This window comes from Malania oleifera, chromosome 2 (assembly GCF_029873635.1).
Source record: "Malania oleifera isolate guangnan ecotype guangnan chromosome 2, ASM2987363v1, whole genome shotgun sequence".
Taxonomy (NCBI): domain Eukaryota; kingdom Viridiplantae; phylum Streptophyta; class Magnoliopsida; order Santalales; family Ximeniaceae; genus Malania; species Malania oleifera.
In genome coordinates, this window is record NC_080418.1 from 69,583,750 (window position 1) to 69,607,850 (window position 24,101).

At 39.6% G+C, this 24,101-nt stretch overlaps 1 protein-coding gene across 2 annotated transcripts; it reads right to left on the reverse strand.

Annotated features, from left to right (window-relative positions):
• Window positions 1–4,652: 4,652 nt before the first annotated feature.
• On the reverse strand, window positions 4,653–5,607 carry LOC131148967 (CASP-like protein 1C1). Of its 2 annotated transcripts, none has more exons than XM_058098958.1 (3): window positions 5,501–5,607; window positions 5,204–5,306; window positions 4,653–5,102 (listed from the first exon to the last, which is right to left on the reverse strand). In XM_058098958.1, exons 1-3 carry the CDS (start codon window positions 5,597–5,599, stop codon window positions 4,894–4,896), a joined length of 411 nt encoding a protein of 136 aa, XP_057954941.1. In that variant the 5' UTR covers window positions 5,600–5,607; the 3' UTR covers window positions 4,653–4,893. The 2 variants fall into 2 exon arrangements, with proteins under 2 accessions (XP_057954941.1, XP_057954940.1); XM_058098957.1 differs by having other exon boundaries at window positions 5,445–5,607.
• Window positions 5,608–24,101: the final 18,494 nt, after the last annotated feature.

Genomic DNA, 24,101 nt, shown 5'->3' on the forward strand with positions numbered 1-24,101 from the left:
ATAAGGTTCAGCTCATTAGAGACAGGATCAGTGCAGTTCAGAGCCGACAGAAAAGTTATGTTGATAACTGCCACAGGAATCTGGAGTTTGAAGTGGGTAATCATGTGTTTCTGAAGATAGCTCCGATGAAAGAGGTTATGCGATTTGGGAAGAAGGGTAAACTTAGTCCTAGGTTAATCGGTCCATTTGAGATTCTAGATAAAGTGGGACCGGTAGCCTACAGACTAGCTTTGCCACCTGTGTTGTCCATGATCCATGATGTATTCCATGTTGCTATGTTGAGGAAGTACATCCTAGATCCTTCTTATATCATCAGTTACGATGAATTGGAGCTTAGTGATTCACTGGGATATGAGGAGGTACCAGTACAGATTCTGGATCGGAAGGTGCAGGAGTTATATAACAAGAAGATTCCTCAAGTAAAATTTTTGTGGAGGAATCATGCGATTGAAGAAGCTTCTTAGGAGTCCAAGGAGCAGATGAAACAGAGGTATCCACATTTATTCCAGTAGATCTGATTGGATAAAATACAAGTGGATAGATAATATTTTCTTTTGCAGGTACATGTAATGGTTAATTAGTGTGTATTTTTAGTTCTGGGAGAAGTTTTCTTTTGTACATGTAATCTTCCGGGACTTGGAGTGTAATCACGGTATTCCTCTGCCACAAGTGAGGGTAGGTAATAAAATAAGTAGACCATTTAGCCTTATAAGGGATGACGAGTTATGTGAATGGTAAATTTCGAGGATGAAATTTTTATAAGGAGGGGAGGATGTAATGACCAGAATAAAATGGTAGTTAAATAATAAAAGAAAAGGGATATGGAACTTGGAAACAGAAGGTGGCCGTCGACTTCGTTGATGACATTGAACTTTGGGAGGGAAAACGGAAAAAGGGATCAGCAGGACTTCGTCAACGAACATAGGGCTTCGTTGGCAAGAAAATACCGAGAGGGGTTCTGAGGCAGCCTAAATTTCGTCGACGAATACAGGGTCTCGTCGACGAAATTTGTGAAGGACTTGTCGATGAAGAACGGGCTCGTTGATGAAATCCCCTGTTTAATATATACGAAAATACGGGAATTTCTTCATTTTTAAGAAATCTCTCTCTTTCCCCTCTCTCTCTCTCTACGACTCTCTCTCCTTTCTCTCTTTGTTTTCGGTCACACCAGTCGTCGGATCAACGATCCGAAGCTACCACGACCATCCTGGTGGAGTTCTCTACAAGTCTGCTGGGGCGGATCGTCAAGGAAATGAAGTTGGATTCTATTCCAAATCCAGGGTAAGGATTTTTACTCAATTTTTGAATTGTGACAGTTGAGAGAAGTGTTGTATGCGTTAAAATATTAAAGTTTAATACTGGATGTTTTCGTTTCCAGGGGTGTTGATTGGAACATTGGGAATCCTCCCTAAGTTGAGGTAAGACTTTTAAGCCTAATTTGACTTAGTGATAGTTAAAGAAAATGTTGTACATACGAAAATACTGAACTTTAGTTCTGGTGAATTTCATTTTCAGAATATTGAGTCAGAAACCCTGCGGGTGCAGGGAAGAGTTTCTTAGGGGCTGTTCAGAAATCAGGTAAGGGGATAAACTAAGCTAGTTTCTGTTTTTGAGAAAATGCCTATATATATACTTATCATTTAATTTATGAAAAACGTATATGTTTACATATATATGTTTTATATTTGCAAAATACTGTGAAAATGATTGTATGTTAAATATGTGGAAAATATGTTGTATGGCATGAGTAAAAATGTTGTGATATACTGTTTTTTGGGAATATGGATGATATGGATTTTTATGATGGAAAACCGGCGTACGGAACGAGATTTTTATGTGATTTGCCGGCATACGTGTTGTGCTATGTGATGTGATTTGTCGGCGTACGGGTCGTGCTATGTGATGTGATTTGCCGGCGTATGGGCCGTGCTATGTGATGTGATTTGCCAACGTACGGGCTATGCTAAAATGTGCAATACCAGCGTACAGGCCGATGATTTTCATGATACATGTATATATATGCAAATGATATGAATGATGAGGAAATGAATGATATGAGATATCTATGTATCACGATTTTAGTATATGTATATGATATCAGAACCTGGTTGACTTGGTTTAGGCTAGCACTTGCACGGTACCATTGCTATGTGTCCATGGTCCTCGTGATCATGATATCTGTGTTAACGCCGCTGTACGGAGTGGTGTGAGATTGGATGGTCGATGTGGTTATTTTCAAGAAGTGTGTTGTTATCGCCCCTAGTGTATGGACCAGTCTGGGTAGACCCATCGGACCTACAGACTAGACTATTGACTTGGTAGTGGTCAGCCAACCATTGTCAGGTCTCGCCTTCAGGCCACACAACCCAGTCATGTGGGGGTAATACATGACAACAACCAGCTAACCTACCAGGATTGTTTTATGTTATTATTATTATGATATGAGATGAGAAATGTTTATGACAATGCAGTATGTTTTGCCATGTTTTGATATACTTATGTTTTCCCAGATTTGATAAACAGTACTGAATATGTTATGTATGATATATGTAGAACACGAAACACTCATGTTGCCACACACTAGTATTAGTTTATTTCCCTTACTGAGAGGTATCTCACCCCTAAATCTTATACATTTTTCAGGAGTCCCTGATAGGAGAGCGGGAATAGCCCCGCTGATCTAGAGCAGTGTTTGCCCTCTTTGGAAGGGTAAGTTTTTGGTAGGGATAATTAGAATTTTCGCAGGAATTGTCCCTAGATTTATTTTTGGGATGTATATATACTGAGAGATAGTGTTTGTAGTACTCTGGTATGTTGTATTGCACATTATGATGAGATGTATATGATTTTATACTTTTTGTTGCGTAGGCTTCTGCTGTATGTTCTGATGTATCCCTGGTACCCATGGGTCCAGGTGGATTGTGACCTATTGAGCTGGAATGTGAGATGTGTGATGTTGATATTATTATATATAAAAAAAATGTGAAAATGAGCGGGTCGTGACATTCTATGTTCTCTGAGGGGTGCTTTCTATAGTGCCAGGACTCCTTATTTATAGGGAGTTTGAGAGTGCATTTTGGCGCCAATTGCCTTAACAAATTTCCCCTCTAACAAACTATGTCAAGGAATAATTCCCTCTAACAACTCATGTGTGATTTCCTCTTTTTGATTTTATGAATTTCTGGCTGGCTAACTGATTTTCTTCTCTTTTGTGCGCAAGTGATTGGGGTACACAAGTGGCAATGCAAGAGAGGAGGGCATGGCATTTGATTTTTACTTTATTTTTACAATTTTCTTTTCATTGCTAACTAACCCTTCTATTTCTCGTAGGTGATTGGAGTGATGTAAGGTGGCAGCTCTAGACTGGTGGGCTTAGGATCTTCCATTTTATTTTTCTTTTTGAATTTTCTTTTTTCTTTTTTGGGAATTTTATTCAAATGTATGTACCCCCGAGTTTTCTTTCCCGCAACTTCAGTTTGTACACCTTCCCTTACTGGTGTTTTGTATTTTATTTTCACTTCCATGTACTTACCTGTTGTAATTTTTATTCGTAACTTCTTATTTTACATTCCTTATTTGTGCTTCACACAGGCACACGTGCCCCTTCCCCGCTTTAATGAAACTCAATTTTGACTTCAGAATTTTGACCAAACAACTCCTGATTTCACAAAAATTGATCTCTTGACAATAACACAAAATTTTGATAAAACACACTTTGGACTTAACAAAAAAATCAATTACAAATCTCAATTGGACTTTTGATAAAACAAAATTTGGACTAACAAAAAATCAATTAAAAACTCAATTGGACTTTTATTTTGATAAAAAAAAAAAAATTGAAAATTTGAAAATTTTCAATCCAAATTCTAAGAACACTCAATTACGGGACTTAAAACTGATGAAAGAGATCTAGTTCTGGAATTAACCAATGTTGAAGAACCTGAACTCACGAGGATTCAATCTCAACACTCAAACAATTTAACCAGACAAACTCAGACAGTGATTGAGGGAAACTTATTGTTGGATTTTGACTAAGACGGATTAATTTTGCAACTAACCACATTATGAAAACTGGTTAAAACCAAAGGACCTAAACTAAGAGACTCTATTTTGAAAACTCCAAACTTGGGTGTGTCATTTTAATGGACTCGATTTTCTGAAATCAAAAGGACTCAGTTGGGGATTTAAAACCTTAATTTTGAAACTCAAGGTTGCTTAGGGCTCGAAGTCAAATCTCATTTCACCGGCCTTCTTTGGGGTTCTTTGGGGTGACTTGGTTAAAATTAGGGTGTCTACGGATGCCACTCTCGAGAAGGTTGACCCTTCCCTTAAGACTAAGAGGAAAAAGAACGTAAAATAGGAAGAAATTTATTTTTGTTGTATGTTTTCTAGATTTAGATAGTATTAAAAATGAATCCTTAATATATAGCCAAACATGAAAAAAAAAAAATTTTATTTCTTATTTGTCTTTTCCTAACATTTTCCAAATTGTAAATGCTAAAATTTGGAAACCGTGTCAAAGGGCCGAAGACAATAGACCCATCTCTTTATTTATTTATTATTTCAGAGGTCAATACAGTACCCACCTTTTTTTAATTAGTATATGCTGAATATATATTTTATTTCTTCCTCTTCTACAAAAAAAGAATATTTATATATTCCAGCAAAGTCTGGAGCTGCAATTAAGTTCTGACGAAAGTTATGCCAAGCAGATCAAGAATTTTGCACTGATCATACAATTGATTCATATCTGCACAAAATATGATCGAGCAGCTTCAAATTGTTGCCTACCTACTACTCCTAACAAAAATATAATACATTAATAAATATTCCATCCGTCGCTTGGGAGTTGTGGCGTAGACCTAGGCCTTGGACTAGTCCACAAGAAGAGGATTAAGCACAGCGTGCACGGAGTAGAGGAGAAGCAAGACATAGAGTATGAGTCCGATGAAGCCAGTCGCCAGGGCCGCCGTCACATGGTCGCAGTACTTGTGAACCTGGTCGCAGATGGGTTGCCAACCTGCATGAGAATTCCCTTTCTTCCCCACGTACGCAACTGCCAAGGCAGCCGATACACTGGAAGCTAACAACATGCCAAAAACCTACTCGTCCATCCAAAGCCCAAACCAAACATGCGTCTGTTAGTGTACATGTGCATGAAGAAAATCAACACAGAATTAAGCTACCAACTGTATATGCATACCACGTCTAGGGCAACCACTAATCGCCATAGCTGACTCTCTGAAGGAAGGAATAGCACCAGCAGTCCATACACGCTTACTATAGCATTTGCAATCACGAAATACCTGCAAAAGGAAGAACTCTTCGTCACAATCAATTTTCAACACAGAGACTAGCTAGGTGATCAGAATGAGATGAAGCATATATATATATATATATATATATATATATATATATATATATATATATATATATGCATATACATGAAGGCGGGTGAGTTGCTATATTTGGCTTCGAAGGGAATGGTTAAATAGTTAACCGTCTGGTGGCTGGTGACCATGAGAATGGTGGCGGAGACGGTGGCTCCCAAGGCCAGGATCCTCAGCAGAAGGCTGCAGACCCTTCTGGGCTTGGCCATGGAGGAAAGTGACTGATAGTTCAGCACGGAGGCAGAGATTTTATAGCAAATATTGGAGATGTAGGAATGGGGGATGGTGCCCGTGGTGGGTGTGGTAGGAAGGCGGGTGCACTTGTACTCGCGCACATTCGATGATCTGTGTTTTCCTTTTCCTTTTTCTATTTTTGTATTTGAATTTTTTTTAATAACTAGTTGAGAGAGAGTGTCACCGCCCAGTTTGAATTCACCGGGGGATTGTTTCTTTTCTTCTTTTCACACAGAATTGTTGTTTTATATTAGGGGGACTGACATTTGACGTGCGTGGGTAATTTCGGCGTTTGGTAAACGAGAAATTGGGGTTGTTGAGTGTGATTTCCACGGGTGGGTGGCCACCCCGCACACGGTGCGGTGTCTCATTATTACTTGCTGTCTGGCAAAAGGGATTAAAGTATTTATCTTTACTATTAAAAAAAAAACTCTTGAAAGATTTAATCTGCTTATTCTGGATCATTATATTAATTGCATGAAAAACTTTCATAATTCATAATTTAAATCATTCTATAGTCTTTTTATATAGAGCTCATTGAATGTAGGATATTCTTATTGTTCTTAGTTACCTACTTTTTTCTTTTCCACTTGTTTATTCTTTTAGAAATGCTTTTATTTATTGGTATAATTGAGGGCACACACCAGAAGCAGAATGGATCCCCTCCATACATTTATATAGTGTTTGAGAGAATGAATTTCGAACCTTAGAGTTGAATTTAGATGAATTTAAATAAATTTTAATATAATTTTATACTATATCTTATTTAAATATAATATAAGTCCAAATTTAAGACTTCTCTAATCACGGATCACATGGGTTGTGACATTTATCATTTACTTTTTTAGTGTATTAGGTTGTTTAGATAATTGGTTAATTGGGAGTAAAGACCTCACACATTATATCATCATGAGATAATTCAAGCGAAGTTACTATTTATGAGCTCCCCATTTCTTTTGGTGTTAGACACATGTAATCTCGAGAATCTTCTATTAATAATTATAACTAACTTGTACCCATCAATGCATGAGATTTTACATGAATTATAAAAATTAACATATTATTTTGACAAACAAATTAGTAAAAATAAAATAAAATTATATTTAATCAATAAATTAATTAACAATATCAAAATGTGGACATGCCTAAATCATTTTACCTTTTTTTGCTCTTTTGGTATGTCACAACGTTCTCGGACGCGAACTTGGGATGACCCAAAAATGATAATGATGTGAAGTGGATTTTGAAAATGTGATTTTCTTGGAAAACAATGTGTTCGGAGTCGCTACTAACTTTTTAAAGTGTGGCTAGAACACTTGATTACTATCCCGTTAGGGGTAGAATTGGTTTGTACTACCAAAGTCAGGCTCAAGAGTTCGGTTACACGAGGGGAAGGTATTAGCACCCCCTAGGCGTCTGTTCTTACGAACGGTACCTAATTAATCGAAAATTATCCCACAATAAATGTAATATTTCTTCTTATTTTACTTCCTAAAAAGTGTGAAGAAAATATATAAAATAAAATACTATATAGATATTCCCTCAGAACTGGGGCATACCATACTCCAAAGAACTCAATGCCTCCCATTGCAATCATCGGGATCCAAAAATCGAGAAAATAGTTTACGAAAATACACTTCTGGGATTTTTAAATTTTTATAGAATTTTCTAAGTAAAGAAAAATACTATTCCGGGAGGCTTTGGAACTTACTTGGGGATGAAAAATGTGTTTCCAACTCAAAAATATTTTTTCATATTTTCCTATGATTTTTCTAAATTTTTATGTGAGTTTTCCAAGTATGAAAGCAATTTTAATCTCCAAAATATTATTTATGGCCTTTTTTTGATTTTTAATTGAAATAACAAAAAGTCAATCAAGTAAAAACAACAAGAATCCAGTTTAAAACTATTTTTAAATTTTATGGATTTTTGTGGTTTTTCTAAATGTAAAAACATATTTGGTTTACATAATTTTTTTTTGTGAATTTTTAGTATTTTATGTAATTTTAGCCTAAAGTTATGAAAACTGACTTGAAATCCTTTTTAAGAAATTTTCCTTTTTTTTTTTTAGATTTTTTTTTGTATTTTTTATAAGTTTTTTTAATGATTTTTTATGAATTATTTAAAATTTAAAATTTAAAAGCAATGGACTAGTCAAAATAAGGAAAATCGAGCAAAACCGGTTCAGGGGGGAGTGGGCCGGTCAAACTTTGACCAGTCTAGGGGAACTTGGTTTAAGGTCTTGGTCCAGACCATCACGTGTCATTTGGTGAGAGGAACTCGGGGTGATGCCGGGACCGTTTATATGGTTGCATCATGGCCACTGATATAAGAGGGAATCGGATGCCAGAAAAGTAACCGTTTCGTGCATTAATGATCGGGGGAGCATGATAGCCACGTGTCGCCGGGCAAACGGAGAAGATGAGCAAACATTTATGGCGACTTCTAATCGGAATGATCCCCACCGTTGTTGGCCTGCGAAGATCGGATGGCCACCCGGAGTGTTGACACGATGAGATCTAGGCCGTCTGGTGACATACAGATCAGACGGTGGATAACGGAGCAGCACACGGCATGACCACGTGGCAGGATCTTAGGCGTTTAAAGGGAGGATGATCTGACGGCTTGTAGTAAGCCGTGAAGATCATTAATGGTCGAGGGACAAGGGCGCTGCGCGTCATTTAGAGAGTGGAGGAGCATGCAAGTCCTCGTAATGGCTTCTGACTGGGATGTTCTTAATCATTGAGAAGGATCAAAGATCCAACAGTGGAGGGCATTTCCATGGATCGATGATGTGGCTTGGATCCGCACAATCCCTAGAAAACACAACATCTATCCACGTCTCTCCTTTAATGGACGAAGGGTGCGGTGCCACGTGTTCGAATCTAATGGCTCCGAAACCCAAAATACTTAAGCTTGGATTTTTCTCTTTGCTCTCATTTCCAAGCCTGTTTCTCGCAGCTCTCTCTCTATGCTCTTCTTTCTCTCTGGCTTTTCACATTACTGAAACCTAGCACCTTAGAAACCCTAATTCTTCTGCAGGCTTTCCTCACCCAAATCTCCTTCTCTATCTTTCTTCTCCCTCTTCTGAGTTTAAAAGCTTTACGGATGGTTCTCTTCGGAGACCTAAACCTAAATCGAACTCCCTCAGACACCCTTTCCCTCCGATCCTCTAGATCTCTTTGAAACTTTCACGGAAACCCCTCCATTTGGTTCTCTCCCCGACCTAATTCTCTAACCTCTGCTTCTCCCTCGAAACACACCTCTCTCAGAGATCTAAAATCTTCTATTGTGTTTCTAAAATCATGAAGCCGAAGGATTTCCTCTCTTCCCACTCTCGGATCACCTTTTTTTCCTTCACAGATTTGTAAAACCCCTTCCTCACCATACGTCGACTGTAAGCGGGCTACCGAACACACAAGTATGTTCAAAACCTGACAAGGCTTGTCTTGACGATGATGGGAAACTGATTGGCCGAAGGTGTTCGAGGAGTCACACGAGGAAATCCAAGAAGTTTGAAAAAAAGTTGGTAATAACCCCAAAAAGAGCTATACAAGATTGGTGGAGTGATTTCCTAAAAAAAAATAATAAATAAATAAATAAATAAATAAATAAATTTATTAAAAAAAAAGAAAAAAAATAATAATTAAAATTTATTTTTTATTTTTTTAATAAAATTTATTATTAATATTAATTAATTATTATTATTATTATTATTATTATTATTATTATTATTATTATTATTATTATTATTATTATTATTATTATTATCCATCATTTAGGAAGAATCCTGAAGGAACATAAGAAATGAAAAAGAGAGAGACTAGAGAGGGTCTCTGTGTAGGTTCAGAGCCACCCCCCACTGAACTCTCTCTCACTACTCTCATACTCTCTCCCTCTCTCCTCTATTACGTGGCGGATTCTCGCCCGATCGAGAATCAGAAGATACCATTGAGTTCCATTCTCCGCTGCCGTCGTTTCTACCGGAGCGGATCGGTGGTAGGAGCAGCGTGGACGTATCTCCAGGGGTAAGCCAATTTTTCATTTTTCTTTAATTTCTTGCAAATTATAAGTCTGATTGACGAACAAATACTACCACGAGAATTTAGGGATGAATCTCTACAACTCTAGTAGGACGAAATTCTCGTGGGGTCGTCATGGGCAAAACCCCAAATTTCGGATACGGGGGTTATTAAGGGGCTTATTTTTAACTGATTAGGATTAATTTAGACAAGCTAAAGTATTGAGCATCTAAAGTTGAAGTAGGATTTTTGAAATTTAGGGTTCGGGTAAGCGCCGCAGGTGTAATTTTGGGACTCACAGGAAAAATTCAGAAAATTAAGTGGGGGTGTTAAATATTAGTTTAAATGTTAATTTGAGGTATATGAAGTCTAGGGAAGGTTAGATGGGTACTATTTTGGGGAAGTAGGTTAATTAATCTGGAAAAAATGCAAATTACAGGAGTTGAGTTCGAGCACCAAGGGCGTAAGATTTGGGTCCTAATGAGACCCTTAGTAAGTTAGGTAAGTGAAATAAATTAGAGCAGTATTTTTAGAATTACCGTTTGAATTAATATATGAAAATGAGCATATTGTATTTTTCCTGAAATTATTATGATACAAATATCAGATAAATTGTGTAACATTTGAGTAATATTAATTTGTGATGCTTTGGAGTCTAAAACTAATATATTATGAATATTAGATGAAAACTGTGTAGAACATGACATGTGTTGAAAAATGTGAAATATAACGATGGGTATTTTCCGAGAAAATATTGAAATGAGAATGATTGATATGATAAATGAAAAATAATGAAATGTGGTATTTATATGTGAGTGGAAATTATTTGCATGAGAAATGAGTTTGTACAAATTACTGGTATGAGTATTTTGGGAAAATGTGAAAATACGTGAAATATGATATATATCATTATGAGATGATGAAATGTGCATATAAAATGATGAGAATATTTATATTGAACCGAATTGTGATATACTGGAATATGATTGATGAAATGTCAATACCGCATAATGATTGCGGGTATGTGGTAGTGAACCCTGATGGATGGTTATGATATTAAGCACGGTATTGTTGCTAATGGTATTAGTGCAACCACACAGACTCTTGGAGCATGTGGCATGATAGTCGACCGAGCCATTTTGTAGGGTTGTTGGCCCCCCTGAGTCCGAATTAGGATTATAGGCCGGCCAGTCGTACTACAGACGCGATATGTGATATGATACTTTGATCTAACCGGATCGGCCAACCGCGGTTAGATCCAGCCTTCGGGCCGCACAACCTTGACAATGGGGGGAAGCATGGCGTGGATAGAAAGATTCTCAGGGTGGCCATTAGTTACAGACGCGATGTTGGTATTTGATACCAAGGATACTTATGAGCCGGAAAGTAAAATGAAAACGGAAAGTGAAAGAATGATAAAATTGACTAACATTGAGAAATGAAAGAAATAATGGAAATTTAGAAATAAAGAACGTTAAAATATGAGAAATGAACTGTGTGAGTTAATGACATAAATAATTGAGGCGGAGTGAAACTCTCCACTTGAGGGCTTACTGAGTAATGTGAGTGCCCTGATAGGTATCAGATGTGGCCATACCCGGTTGTATAACGTGTTAGGGTAGAGTGAAGCTACCTGTATGAGCGAGTAATCTTCCCTAATCTCAGGAACTTTGCAGGTAAAAATGTGTTGGAATGATTGATTTTGAGAAATGATTTTTAAAGTTTATAAAAGTTTGTGTTGTATATCTATATGACTAAGAGAATATATTTTCCAGTGTATCTTCTTAGGCGAAATGTGATTCTGAAAAGTTAAGCATGTTATAACTGAACTCATATAGCCACATACTATAAATAATTTATTCCTTCTTATTAAGATGTGTCTCACCCAAATTTTCTAAATTTTTCAGGGAACAGGGATAGACCAGGTGATAGAGCTCCGTGATAGTATGGAGTTGGAATCTTGATATACAGGGTGAGTTTGGACTAGGAAGGTGTGATTCCCTAGGGTTGTATCGTTTTTGGTATAAGATAGTATTGTTTAAATATGTATGTTAGTACTCTGGATATTGTATTCTGTATGATATAAATATATTGTCTTCTGCTATTATGTTTTATAAATAAAATGACTTTTTACCCGGTACCCAATGCGGGTTGGGTTGTATGAATGATAGTAGGACTATTGACGTGACCGATTTATGGATGTTGTCAATGATGTGTAAATTATTTATTATTGTTTATAAAAAAAATTGTACGAAAATCGGGGGAGCACAGTTTGGTATCATAGCCTAGGTTGCTAGGTTCTGTAGACTTTAGTAGATAGCTGAATACAATATCAGAGTATAGGAGTGGATTTTGAGGAAAATAAGAGAAGGGTAGATTGAAATGTGAATTAGTGATTGTTAGAGGATGTGTTGAGAATTTAGGATTCTATCTTGCGGCCTAGAGACAGGAGTACCAGGGTTTTTTCTGTGTTTTTCCTGGGGTGACAATTTCAGGAACACCATGGATACTATCACTGGGTCTTGTTTCTGAGTGGTAGGACTGAATCTTAAATGGGGATTAAGGATGTGGATAGAAGAGTAATTTATGAGTTATTGCAGTCTATAGGTTGTGTGATAGTGATTGTACGCTGAGTTTAGATGTTTCCTTTGCAGGATGGATTCGGGAAACGCCAACATGAATGCGGGAGGTGATGGAATAGGGCCTTCTAGTATGGGTGGTGCAGACCCTGACGTAGTGTTGCGTAGCGTCACTCAGCAGGTGATGGCTAAGATGGCCAGGAGCACAGGGGAGCGAAGCTGCACGATCGAGCAGTTCACGAGTATGCGACCCCCATTTTTATTGGAGGAGCAGACCCACTGGTAGCAGAGAACTGGGTTCAGGACATAGAGGATATACTAGTAGTCCTCTCATGTACAGACGAGTAGAGGGTATTATTTTCCACATTTAAATTGACTGGGGAAGCAAAGCGGTGGTGGAGGTCAGTGAGATTACTTGAGAAGCAGAGGCTTAACCCTGTAGCGATGATGTGGAGTCGCTTTAGGGAGATTTTCTTTGAGCGGTATTTTCCAGTACGGTCAGGAGTGCAAAGGCATTAGAGTTTCTATATCTAACACAGGGGTCTGTGACGATGCCGCAGTACGCAACGAGATTTTTTGAGCTATCCCGATTTGCCCCGTATATGGTTCCAAATGAGGAGAGGAAGACGAGGAAGTTTGAGGAGGGCCTGAGGTAGAATCTATATGAGTAGGTGGTAGGCTTCCGAGCTCAGACCTTCTTGGAGATAGTGGACAGAGCAGCGGTAATTGAGAGCAGCATATAGAGAGGCGCAGTAGCCTAAAACCAGAGGTAGAGGCTCGCCCCTTCTGATTTTCAGGCAGGGCCCAGTCGAGGGCCATGAAGGAGATATGATACTAGAGGAGGATGATGATGGGGAGGAGGAGAGCGAGCAGTACAGGGTAGATAGATGCTCCCTCATTGTCCTAGAAGTTTGAGGAGGCACCCAGAAAAATTCCGAGCGAGGGAGGTGGTCTACATAAGTGGCACCAGCCTAGGCATATTGCGAGGAACTGTCAGGCACCGCCAGTGGTAGCGGCTGCTCCTCGACCATATAGAGGAGGCTATTAGGTGCCTCGAGGGGGACAGCGGAGGAACACTGCTCCAGCGCTAATTTATGCACTAACGTCGGGAGATGTTGAGGCGGCAAAAGATGTGGTCACATGTATTGTTTCAATATTGGCATTTAAAGCTGCTGTCTTATTTGATTCTGGGGTGACAATTTCTTATATTGCCCGAGAATATGTTAGGTTGTGTGGGTTTGAGCCTCAATAGTTAGATATTAGTTTGTCTATTGCTACGCCGACTGGGGCTTTTGGGATATGTAGAAAGGTACTCAGGGACTGTCGAGTGGATATTCAGGGGAGGTCTTTGTTAGCTAATTTGGTGGTCCTAGGCATGCATGGGTTTGAGAGAATCTTGGGTATGGATTGGCTAGCTGCCCACTCTGCTAGCATTGATTGCCATCAGAAAGTGGTAGTATTTAGACCTCCAGGGGGACAGGAGTACAGATTAGTGGGATCACATGTGCGCACCCCACCTCAGTTACTATCTGCTATTCAGGCATGTAGGTTGCTATCAGAAGGTTGTTAGGGATATATAGCCTGTGTGAAGGCAATATCAGAAGGGGAGCTAAGGGTGAGGATATCCTAATAGTGAGGGATTTTCCTGATGTATTCCCTGAGGATTTTCCTGGACTACCTCCTGATCATGAGGTAGAGTTTGTTATTGATATAATTCTAGGGACAGCGCTAATTTCGAAGGCTTCGTATAGAATAGCACCAGCAGAGCTAAAAGAATTGAAAGAACAGTTGCAGCAATTGTTAGATAAGGGGTTTATTCAGCCCAGTGTGTCGCCCTGGGGAGCACTGATTTTGTTTGTGAGGAAGAAGGATGGCTCGATGAGGTTGTGCATCGACTATCGAGAAATAAACAAAGTAACTATCAAGAATAAATACTCGCTCCCATGTATCGATGATTTGTTTGATCTGTTACAGGGGACACAAATCTTTTCGAAGATAGACTTACACTCTGGGTACGAGCAGGTGAAAGTCAGGGCGGAAGATATTCCGAAGACGGCATTCAAAACATGGTATGGTTATTATGAATTTCTGGTTATGACGTTTGGTTTGACGAATGCTCCTGCAGTGTTTATGGATTTGATGAACATGGTTTTTCACCAGTATTTGGATTAGTTTGTGGTAGTATTTATTGATGATATAATGGTATATTTGAAGAGCCCAGAGAAGCATTTGAGTATAGTGCTGCAGGTGTTGCGAGAAAAGAAGCCATATGCGAAGCTCAAGAAGTGCGAGTTCTGGTTGGAACAGGTTACCTTCCTTGGACACGTTATATCCAGGGGTGGTATTTCTATTGATCCGAGCAAGATTGAGGCGGTAGTAGACTGGGTACGACCAAAGGATGTGCACGAGGTCAGGAGTTTCCTGGGATTCGCTGGGTACTACCATAGGTTTGTTGAGGGCTTCTCTAGACTGTCAGGCCCACTTACCAGATTGACCAAGAAGGGAGTGAAGTTCGAGTGGTCTGATGAATGTGAACAGAGCTTCCAAGAGTTGAAGCAACAACTTATCATTGCGCCCGTGTTGACAATTTCTTCAGGAGAAAAAGGTTTGTAATTTACAGTGATGCGTCCCATAAAGAGCTCGGTTGTGTGTTGATATAATGAGGGAGAGTGATAGCCTATGCCTCATGATAGTTGAAGAAATATGAGAAGAACTATCCTACCCACGATCTGGAGTTGGCAGCAGTTGTTTACGCACTGAAGATTTGGAGACACTATCTATATGGGGATAGGTATGAGATATTTACAGGTCATAAGAGCTTAAAGTATTTCTTCATGCAGAAGGAATGAAATAAAAGGCAGAGGAGATGGCTGGAGCTAATAAAGGATTACGATTGCACTATCAGCTACCTCCCAGGAAAAGCTAATGTGGTCGCTGATGCGTTGAGCCGAAAATCAGTGGATGCATCTATATCTATAGTGGAGATTCAACATCCGATCCAGATGGATCTAGAAAGGCTCGATGTGGAGCTAGTTGAGGGCGATCACCAGGCATTTATTGCTGACTTGGTTTTGCAGCCGACTCTACAGGAGAGGATTAAAGTAGCCTAGAGAAATGATGCAGGACTAATAGAGCTTATGGAAAAGGTACAGGATGATCAGGAAACAGAGTTCAGCATCTCAGATGATGAAGTCTTGAGGTTTCGTACCAGACCATGCGTTCCTGCTGACCCTGATATTAAGAAAGTTATTCTTGAGGAAGCACATCAGTCCTTATATATTGTACATCTAGGTAACACTAAAATGTACAGGGATCTTCGAGAGTCCTTCTAGTGGAGTAACATGAAGAGGGAGATAGCCTAGTATGTGGATCCATGTTTGACATGCTAGCAAGTGAAGGGTGAGCATCAGAGACTAGCGGGATCATTGCAGCCACTCCACATTCTTAAGTGGAAGTGGGAGCATATAGCAATGGATTTCATCACAAGATTGCCGCCGACATTGCATGGACAGGACGCTATCTGGGTAGTGGTGGATCGACTGACGAAGGCTACCCACTTTTTTTCGATCAGAGTTAGCTACTCCATGGACAGATTGGCTGAGTTATACATCCAGGAGATAGTTTGGCTTCATAGCGTCCCAGTGTCCATAGTTTCATACAGAGACCCACGGTTCACATCTCATTTTTGGAAGAGTTTGTAAGGAGCCATGGGTTCTCAGTTGTCGTTCAACACAATTTTTTTATCGTCAGACAGATGGGCGGACGGAGAGGATAATACAGATTCTGGAGGATATGCTACGAGCATGTGTGCTGGACTTTGGAGGTCGTTGGATGCAGTATTTGCCACTGGTCGAGTTTGCGTATAACAATAGCTACCATGCTAGCATTGGGATGGCACCATATGAGGCGTTGTATGGCCAGTGGTGCCGATCTCCGCTATTCTAGGATGAGATCGGGGAGAGATAGATATTGGGGCTAGAGCTGAAACAGCAAACTCAGGATAAAGTCAGACTCATCAGGAACAGGATCAGAACAGCACAGAGCTGGAAGAAGAGTTATACAGATACTCACCTACAAGAATTGGAGTTTGACGCAGGAGATCACATGTTTCTGAAGGTAGCACCGATGAAGGGGGTTATAAGGTTTGGGAGGAAGGGTAAGTTGTGCCCTAGGTATATTGGACCATTTGAGATTCTTGAAAGAGTAGGTCCAGTTACCTATCGTTTGGCTTTACCACAGGTCCTGTCTAGGATCCATGACGTATTCCACATGTCTATGCTGAGGAAATATGTCCCAAACCCCTCCCATGTGATCAGCTATGAAGTACTAGAGTTGGGTGATACTTTAGCTTATAAGGAAGTGCCAGTGCAGATTCTTGACTAGAAGAAACAGGAGCTATGCACGAAGAAGATTCCATTGGTAAAATTTTTGTGGTGCAATCATGTAGTTTTGGAAGCTTCCTGGGACCTAGAGGATTAGATGCATCAGAAATATCCACACTTATTCAGTGGAGTTTAGAGTTGAGCCAGTCAAGTGAATGGAATAATATTGTATATTTTTATTTGTGTAGTGTAACATAAGATGGATAGAGTTTTTAGTTTTGAAATATGAATGACTTTGGGAGAATTTTGGAAAAGTTGTAATCTCCCAGAACCCTTGTTGTAACCACGGTATTCCTTCACCATAAGTGAGGATAATTAATAAAATTGGGGTGTTTCTCTCTAAGGATGAAAAGCAAACGAATAACAAATTTCGGGGACGAAATTTTTATAAGGAGGGGAGAATGTAATAACCCCAAAAAGAGCTATACAAGATTGGCAGAGTGATTCCCTAAAAAAAATAAAAAATAAAAGAAACAAAAAATTAATTAATTAATTAGTTAATTAAATTTATAAAAAAAAGAAAAAAATAATAATTAAAATTTATTTTTACTTTGATTAATAAAATATAATATAATTTATTATTATTATTATTATTATTATTATTATTATTATTATTATTATTATTATTATTATTATTATTATTATTATTACTATCCATCCTTCAGGAAGAATCCTAAAGGAACATAAGAAATGAAAAAGAGAGAGACTAGAGAGGGTCTCTACGCAGGTCCAGAGCCCCCCCAATTGAACTCTCTCTCACTCCTCTCATTCTCTCTCCCTCTCTTCTCAGTTACGTGGCGGATTCTCGCCTAATCGAGAATCAAAAGATATCGTTGAACTCCATTCTCCGCTGCTGTCAATTTTACCGGAGCGGATCAGTGGTAGGAGCGGCGTGGACGTATCTCTAGGGGTAAGCCAATTTCCCTTTTTTTTTTTTTTAATTTCTTGCAAATTATAAGCCTGATTGATGAACAGACACCACCACGAGAATCTAGGGATGATTCTCTACAAGTCTAGTGGACATAATTCTCGTGGGGTCGTCGAGGAAAAAACCCCAAATTTGGGGTACGGGGGTTATTAAGGGGCTTATTTTTAATTAATTAGGATTAATTTAGGCATGTTAAAATATTGAACATCTGGGGTTGAAGTAGGATTTCTAAAATTTAGGGCTCGGGTGAGCGCCGCGAGTGTAATTTTGGGACTCGCATGCAAAATTCTAGAAAATTAAGTTGGGGGGGGGTGCTAAATATTAGTTTCAATGTTAATTTGAGGTATATGAGGCCTATGGAAGGTTAGATGGGTATTATTTTGGGGAAATAGGTTAATTACTTTGGGAAAAATGTAAATTGCAGGAGTTAAGTTTCGGGCGCCAAGGGCGTAAGATTTGGGTCCTAACGAGACTTTCAGTAAGTCAGGTAAGTGGAATAAATTATAACTGTATTTTTAAAATTACCGTTTGAATTAATATATGAAAATGAGCATATTGTATTTTGCCTGAAAATCATTACGATATAAATATCAGATAAATTGTATGACATTTGAGTAATATTAATTTGTGATGCTTTGGAGTTTGAAATTAATATATTATGAATATTAGATGAAAATTGTGTAGCACATGACATGTGTTGAAAAATGTGAAATATAATGATGGGTATTTTCTAAGAAAATATTGAAGTGAGAATAATTGATACAATTAGTAAAAAATAATGAAATGTGGTATTTATATGTGAGTGGAAATTATTTACGTGAGAAATGAGTTTGTACAAATTATTGGTATGAGTATTTTGGGAAAATATAAAAATACGTGAAATATGATATATATTATTACGAGATGATGAAATGTGCATAGAAACAGATGAGAATATTTATATTGAATTGAATTGTAATATATTGGAATATGATTGATGAAATGTCAATACCGCATAATGATTGCGGGTATGTGGTAGTGAACCCTGATGGATGGTTATGATGTTGAGTACAGTACCGTTGCTAGTGGTGTTAGTGCAACCACACAGACTCTTGGAGCATGTGGCATGATAGTCGACTAAGCCATTTTGTAGGATTGTTGGGTTCCTTAAGTTCGGATTAGGGTTATAGGCTGGCCAGTCGTACTACAGGAACGATATATGATATGATACTTTGATCTAACTGGGTCGGCCAACCGAGGTTAGATCCAGCCTTCAGGCCGCACAACCTTGACTATTAGGGGAAGCATGACGTGGATAGAAAGATCCTCAGGGTGGCCATGAGTTGCAGATGCGATGTTGGTATTTAATGCTAAGGACACTCATGAGCCGAAAAGTAAAATGAAAACGGAAAGTGAAAGAATGATAAAATTGGCTAAAATAAGAAATGAAAGAAATAATGGAAATTGAGAAATAAAGAATGTTAAATATAAGAAATGAACTGTGTGAGTTAATGACATAAATAATTGAGGCAGAGTGAAACTCTCCGCCTAAGGGCTTATTGAGTAAGGTGAGTGCCCGGATAGGTATCAGATGTGGCCATACCCGGTTGTATAACGTGTTAGGGCAGAGGGAAGCTGCCTATATGGGCTTGTAATCTTCCCTATTCTTAAGAACTTCGCAAGTAAAAATGTGTTGGAATGATTGATTTTTAGAAATGATTTTTAAAGCTTATAAAAGTTTGTGTTGTATATCTATATGACTATAAGAATATATTTGCAAGTGTATTTCCTCAGGTTAAATGTGATTTTGAAATGTAAAGCATATTATAACTGAACTCATATGGCCAGACACTGTAAATAATTTATTCCTTCTTACTAAGATGTGTCTCACCCAAATTATCTAAATTTTTCAAGGAACATGGATAGACCAGGTGATAGAGCTCCGTAATAGTAGGGAGCTGGAACCCTGATATACAAGGTGAGTTTGGACTAGGGAGGTGTGATTCCCTAGGGTTGTATCGTTTTTGGTATGAGATAGTATTGTGTAAATATGTATGTTAGTATTTTGGATGATATAAATATACTGTCTTCCGCTGTTAGGTTTTATAAATAAAATGACTTTTTACCCGATACCCAATGTGGGTCGGGTTATATGAATGATAGAAGGATTGTTGACGTGGCCGATTTATGGATGTTGTTGATAACGTGTAAATTATTTATTATTGTTTATAAAATAAATTATTCGAAAATCAGGGCGTCATAGTTTGGTATCAGAGCCTAGGTTGCTAGGGTTCTGTAGACTTTAGTAGATAGCGGAATACAATACCAGAGTATATGAGTGGATTTTGAGGAAAATAGGAGATGGGTAGATTGAGATGTGAGTTAGTGATTGTTAGAGGATGAGGTGAGAATTTAGGATTCTAACTTGCGGCCTAGAGACAGGAGTACCAGGGTTGTTTCTGTGTTTTTCCTAGGGTGACGATTTCAAGAACACCATGGATACTATCGTTGGGTCTTGTTTTTTGAGTGGTAGGACTGAATCTTAAATGGGGATTAAGGATGTGGATAGAAGAGTAATTTATGAGTTATTGTAGTGTATGAGTTGTGTGATAGTGATTGTACGCTGAGATTAGATGTTTCTTTTGCAGGATGGATCCGGGAAATAGCAACACGAATGCGGGAGGTGATGGAGCAGAGCCTTCCAGTATGGGTGGTGCAGACCCTGATACAGTGTTGCATAGCGTCACTCAGCTGGTGATGGATGAGATGGCCAAAAGCTTAGGGGAGCGGAGCTGCACGATCGGGCAATTTACGCATATGCGCCTTCCGTTTTTGCTGAAGGAGCGGACCCATTGGTAACAGAGAACTGGGTTCAGGATATAGAGGATATACTGGTAGTCCTTTAATGTACAGACGAGTAGAGGGTATTATTTGCCACATTTAAATTGACCGGGGAAGCAAAGCAATGGTGGAGGTCAGTGAGATTACTTGAAGAGCAGAGGTTTGACCCTGTAGCGATGACGTGTAGTCGCTTCAAAGAGATTTTCTTTGAGCGGTATTTTCCCACTACGGTCAGGAGCGCAAAGGCATGGGAGTTTCTATATCTGACACAGGGGTCTATGACGGTGCAGCAATATAAAGCGAGATTTGTTGAGCTGTCCCGATTTTCCTCGTATAAGGGGCCATATGAGGAGAGGAAGGCGAGGAAGTTTGAGGAGGGTTTGAGGCAGAATCTGTATGAGCAGGTGGTAGGTTTCCGAGCTCAAACCTTCTCGGAGATAGTGGACAGAGCTGCAGTGATTGAGAGCAGCATACAGAGAGGTGCAGCAGCCCAGAGCTAGAGGAAGAGGCCCCTGCCTTTGGATTTTCAGGCTGGGCCTAGTCGAGGACCATGGAGTGGATATGATACTAGAGGAGGATGAAGACAAGGAGGAGTAGAGTGAGCAGTACAAGGTAGACAGATGCTCCCTCCTTGTCTCAGATGTTTGAGGAGGCACCCAGGAGAGTGCCGAGCGAGGGAGGTGGTCTACTATTAGTGCCACCAGTCTAGCCATATCACAAGGAACTATTAGGCACCGCCAACGGTAGCGGCTGCTCCTCAACCATATAAAGGAGGCTATCAGGCGCCTCAAGGGGGACAGAAGAGGAATACTGCTCCAGCGCGAGTTATGCACTGACGCCGAGAGATGCTGAGGCTGCAGAAGAGGTGGTGACAGGAACTGTTTCAATACTGGAATTTAAAGCTACTGTCTTATTTGATCCTGGGGTGACTCATTCTTTTATCACCAGAGAATATGTTAAGTTGTGTGGGTTTGAGCCTCAGTAGTTAGATATTAGTTTGTCTGTTGCTACATTGACTAAGACTGTTAGGATATGTAGAAAGGTACTCATGGACTGTCCAGTGGATATTTAGGGGAGGTCTTTGTTAGCTAATCTGGTGGTCCTAGACATACATGGGTTTGAGATGATCTTGGGTATGGATTGACTAGCTGCCCACTCTACTAGCATTGATTGCCATCAAGAAAGTGGTAGTATTCAGACCTCCAGGGGGACAGGAGTATAGATTTGTGAGATCACGTGTGCGTACCCCACCTCATTTACTATATGCTATTCAGGCATGTAGGTTGCTATCAGGAGGCTGTCAGAGATATTTAGCCTGTGTGAAGGCAGTATTAGAAGGGGAGCTGAGGGTGGAGGATATCCCAGTGGTGAGGGATTTTACTAATGTATTTCTCGAGGATTTTTCGGTACTACCTCCTGATCGTGAGGTAGAGTTTGTTATTGATCTAGTTCTGGGGATAGAGCCAATTTCGAAGGCGTCCTATAGAATGGCACTGGTAGAACTGAAAGAATTGAAAGAACATTTGCAGGAACTGTTAGACAAGGGGTTTATTCAGCACAGTGTGTCGCCCTGGGGAGCACCGGTTTTGTTTGTGAGGAAGAAGGATGGCTCGATGAGGTTGTGCATCAACGATCGAGAAATAAACAAAGTAACTATCAAGAATAAATACCCGCTCCCACGCATCGATGATTTGTTTGATCAGTTACAGGGGACACAGATCTTTTCGAAGATAAACTTATGCTCTAGGTACGAGCAGGTGAAATTCAGAGCGAAAGATGTTCCAAAGATGGCATTCAGAACATGTTATGGTCATTATAAATTTCTAGTTATGCTGTTTGGTTTGACGAATGCTCTGTAGTGTTTATGGATTTGATGAACAAGGTTTTTCACCAGTATTTAGATTAGTTTGTGGTAGTATTTATTGATGATATACTGGTGTATTCGAAGAGCCCAGAGGAGCATGAGGAGCATCTAAGTATAGTGCTGCAGGTGTTGTGAGAAAAGAAGCTATATGCGAAGCTCAAGAAGTGCGAGCTCTAGTTAGAACAGGTTACCTTCCTTGGATACATTATGTCTAGGGGTGGTACTTCTGTTGATCCGAGCAAGATTGAGGTGGTAGTAGACTGGGTATGACCAAAGAACGTGCACGAGATCAAGAGTTTCGTGGGATTGGATGGGTACTACCGCTGGTTTGTTGAGGGCTTCTCTAGACTATCAGGCCCACTTACCAGATTGACCAAGAAGGGAGTGAAGTTTGAGTGGTCTGATGAATGTGAACAGAGCTTCCAGGAGTTGAGGCAGTGACTCATCACTGCACCTGTGTTGATGATTTCTTCAGGAGAAAAGGGTTCGTTATTTACAGTGATACGTCCCATAAAGGGCTCGACTATGTGTTGATGCATCGAGGGAGAGTGATAGCTTATGCCTCACGACAATTGAAGGAATATGAGAAGAACTATCCTACCCACGATCTGGAGTTGGCAGCGGTTATTTATGCACTGAAGATTTGGAGGCACTATTTATATGGGGGTAGGTGTGAGATATTTACTGATCATAAGAGCTTAAAGAATTTCTTCATGTAGAAGGAATTAAATATGAGGCAGAGGAAATGGCTGGAGCTAATAAAGGATTACGAATGCACTATCAGCTACCACCCAGGAAAAGCTAATGTGGTCGCTGATGCGTTGAGTCGAAAATCTGTGGATGCATCTATATCTTCAGTGGAGATTCAGCATCCGATCCAGATGGATCTAGAGAGGCTCAGTGTGGAGCTGGTAGAGGGCAATCCCCAGGCATTTATTGTAGACTTGGTTTTGCAGCTGACTCTATAGGAGAGGATTAAAGTAGCCCAGAGAAATGATGTAGAACTAATAGAGCTTATGGAGAAGGTACAAAATGGTCAGGAAACAAAGTTCAGCATCTTAGATGATGGAGCCTTGAGGTTTCTTACCAGACTATGTGTTCCTGCTGACCTTAATATCAATAAAGTTATTCTGGAGGAAGCGCATCAGTCCCTATATACTGTACATCCAGGTAGTACTAAAATGTATAGGAATCTTTGAGAGTCCTTCTGGTGGAGTAACGTGAAGAGGGAGAAAGCTCAGTATGTGGATCAATGTTTGAGGTGCAAGCAAGTGAAGGATGAGCATCAAAGACCAGCGGGATCATTGTAGCCACTCCACATTCCTGAGTGGAAGTGGGGGCATATAGCAATAGATTTCGTCACAGGATTGCTGCCGACATTGCATGGATAGGACGCTATCTGGGTAGTGGTGGATAGACTGATGAAAACTGCCCACTTTTTGCCAATCAGAGTTAGCTACTCCATGGACAGATTGGCTGAGTTATACATCTAGGAGATTGTTAGGCTTCATAGCATCCCAGTGTCCATAGTTTCATACAGAGACCAACGGTTCACATCTCGTTTTTGGAAGAGTCTGCAAAGGGTCATGGGTTCTTAGTTGTCATTCAGCACATCTTTTCATCCTCATACAGATGGGCAGACAGAGAGGACAATACAAATTCTGGATGATATGCTACGAGCATGTGTGCTGGACTTTGGAGGTTGTTGGATACAGTATTTGCCACTGGTCGAGTTTGGGTATAACAATAGCTACCAAGTCAGCATTGGGATGGCACCGAATGAGGCGCTGTATGGCAAGAGGTGTCGATCCCTGCTATACTGGGATGAGATTGGGGAGAGACAGATATTGGGGCCAGAGCTGATACAGAAAACTCAAGATAA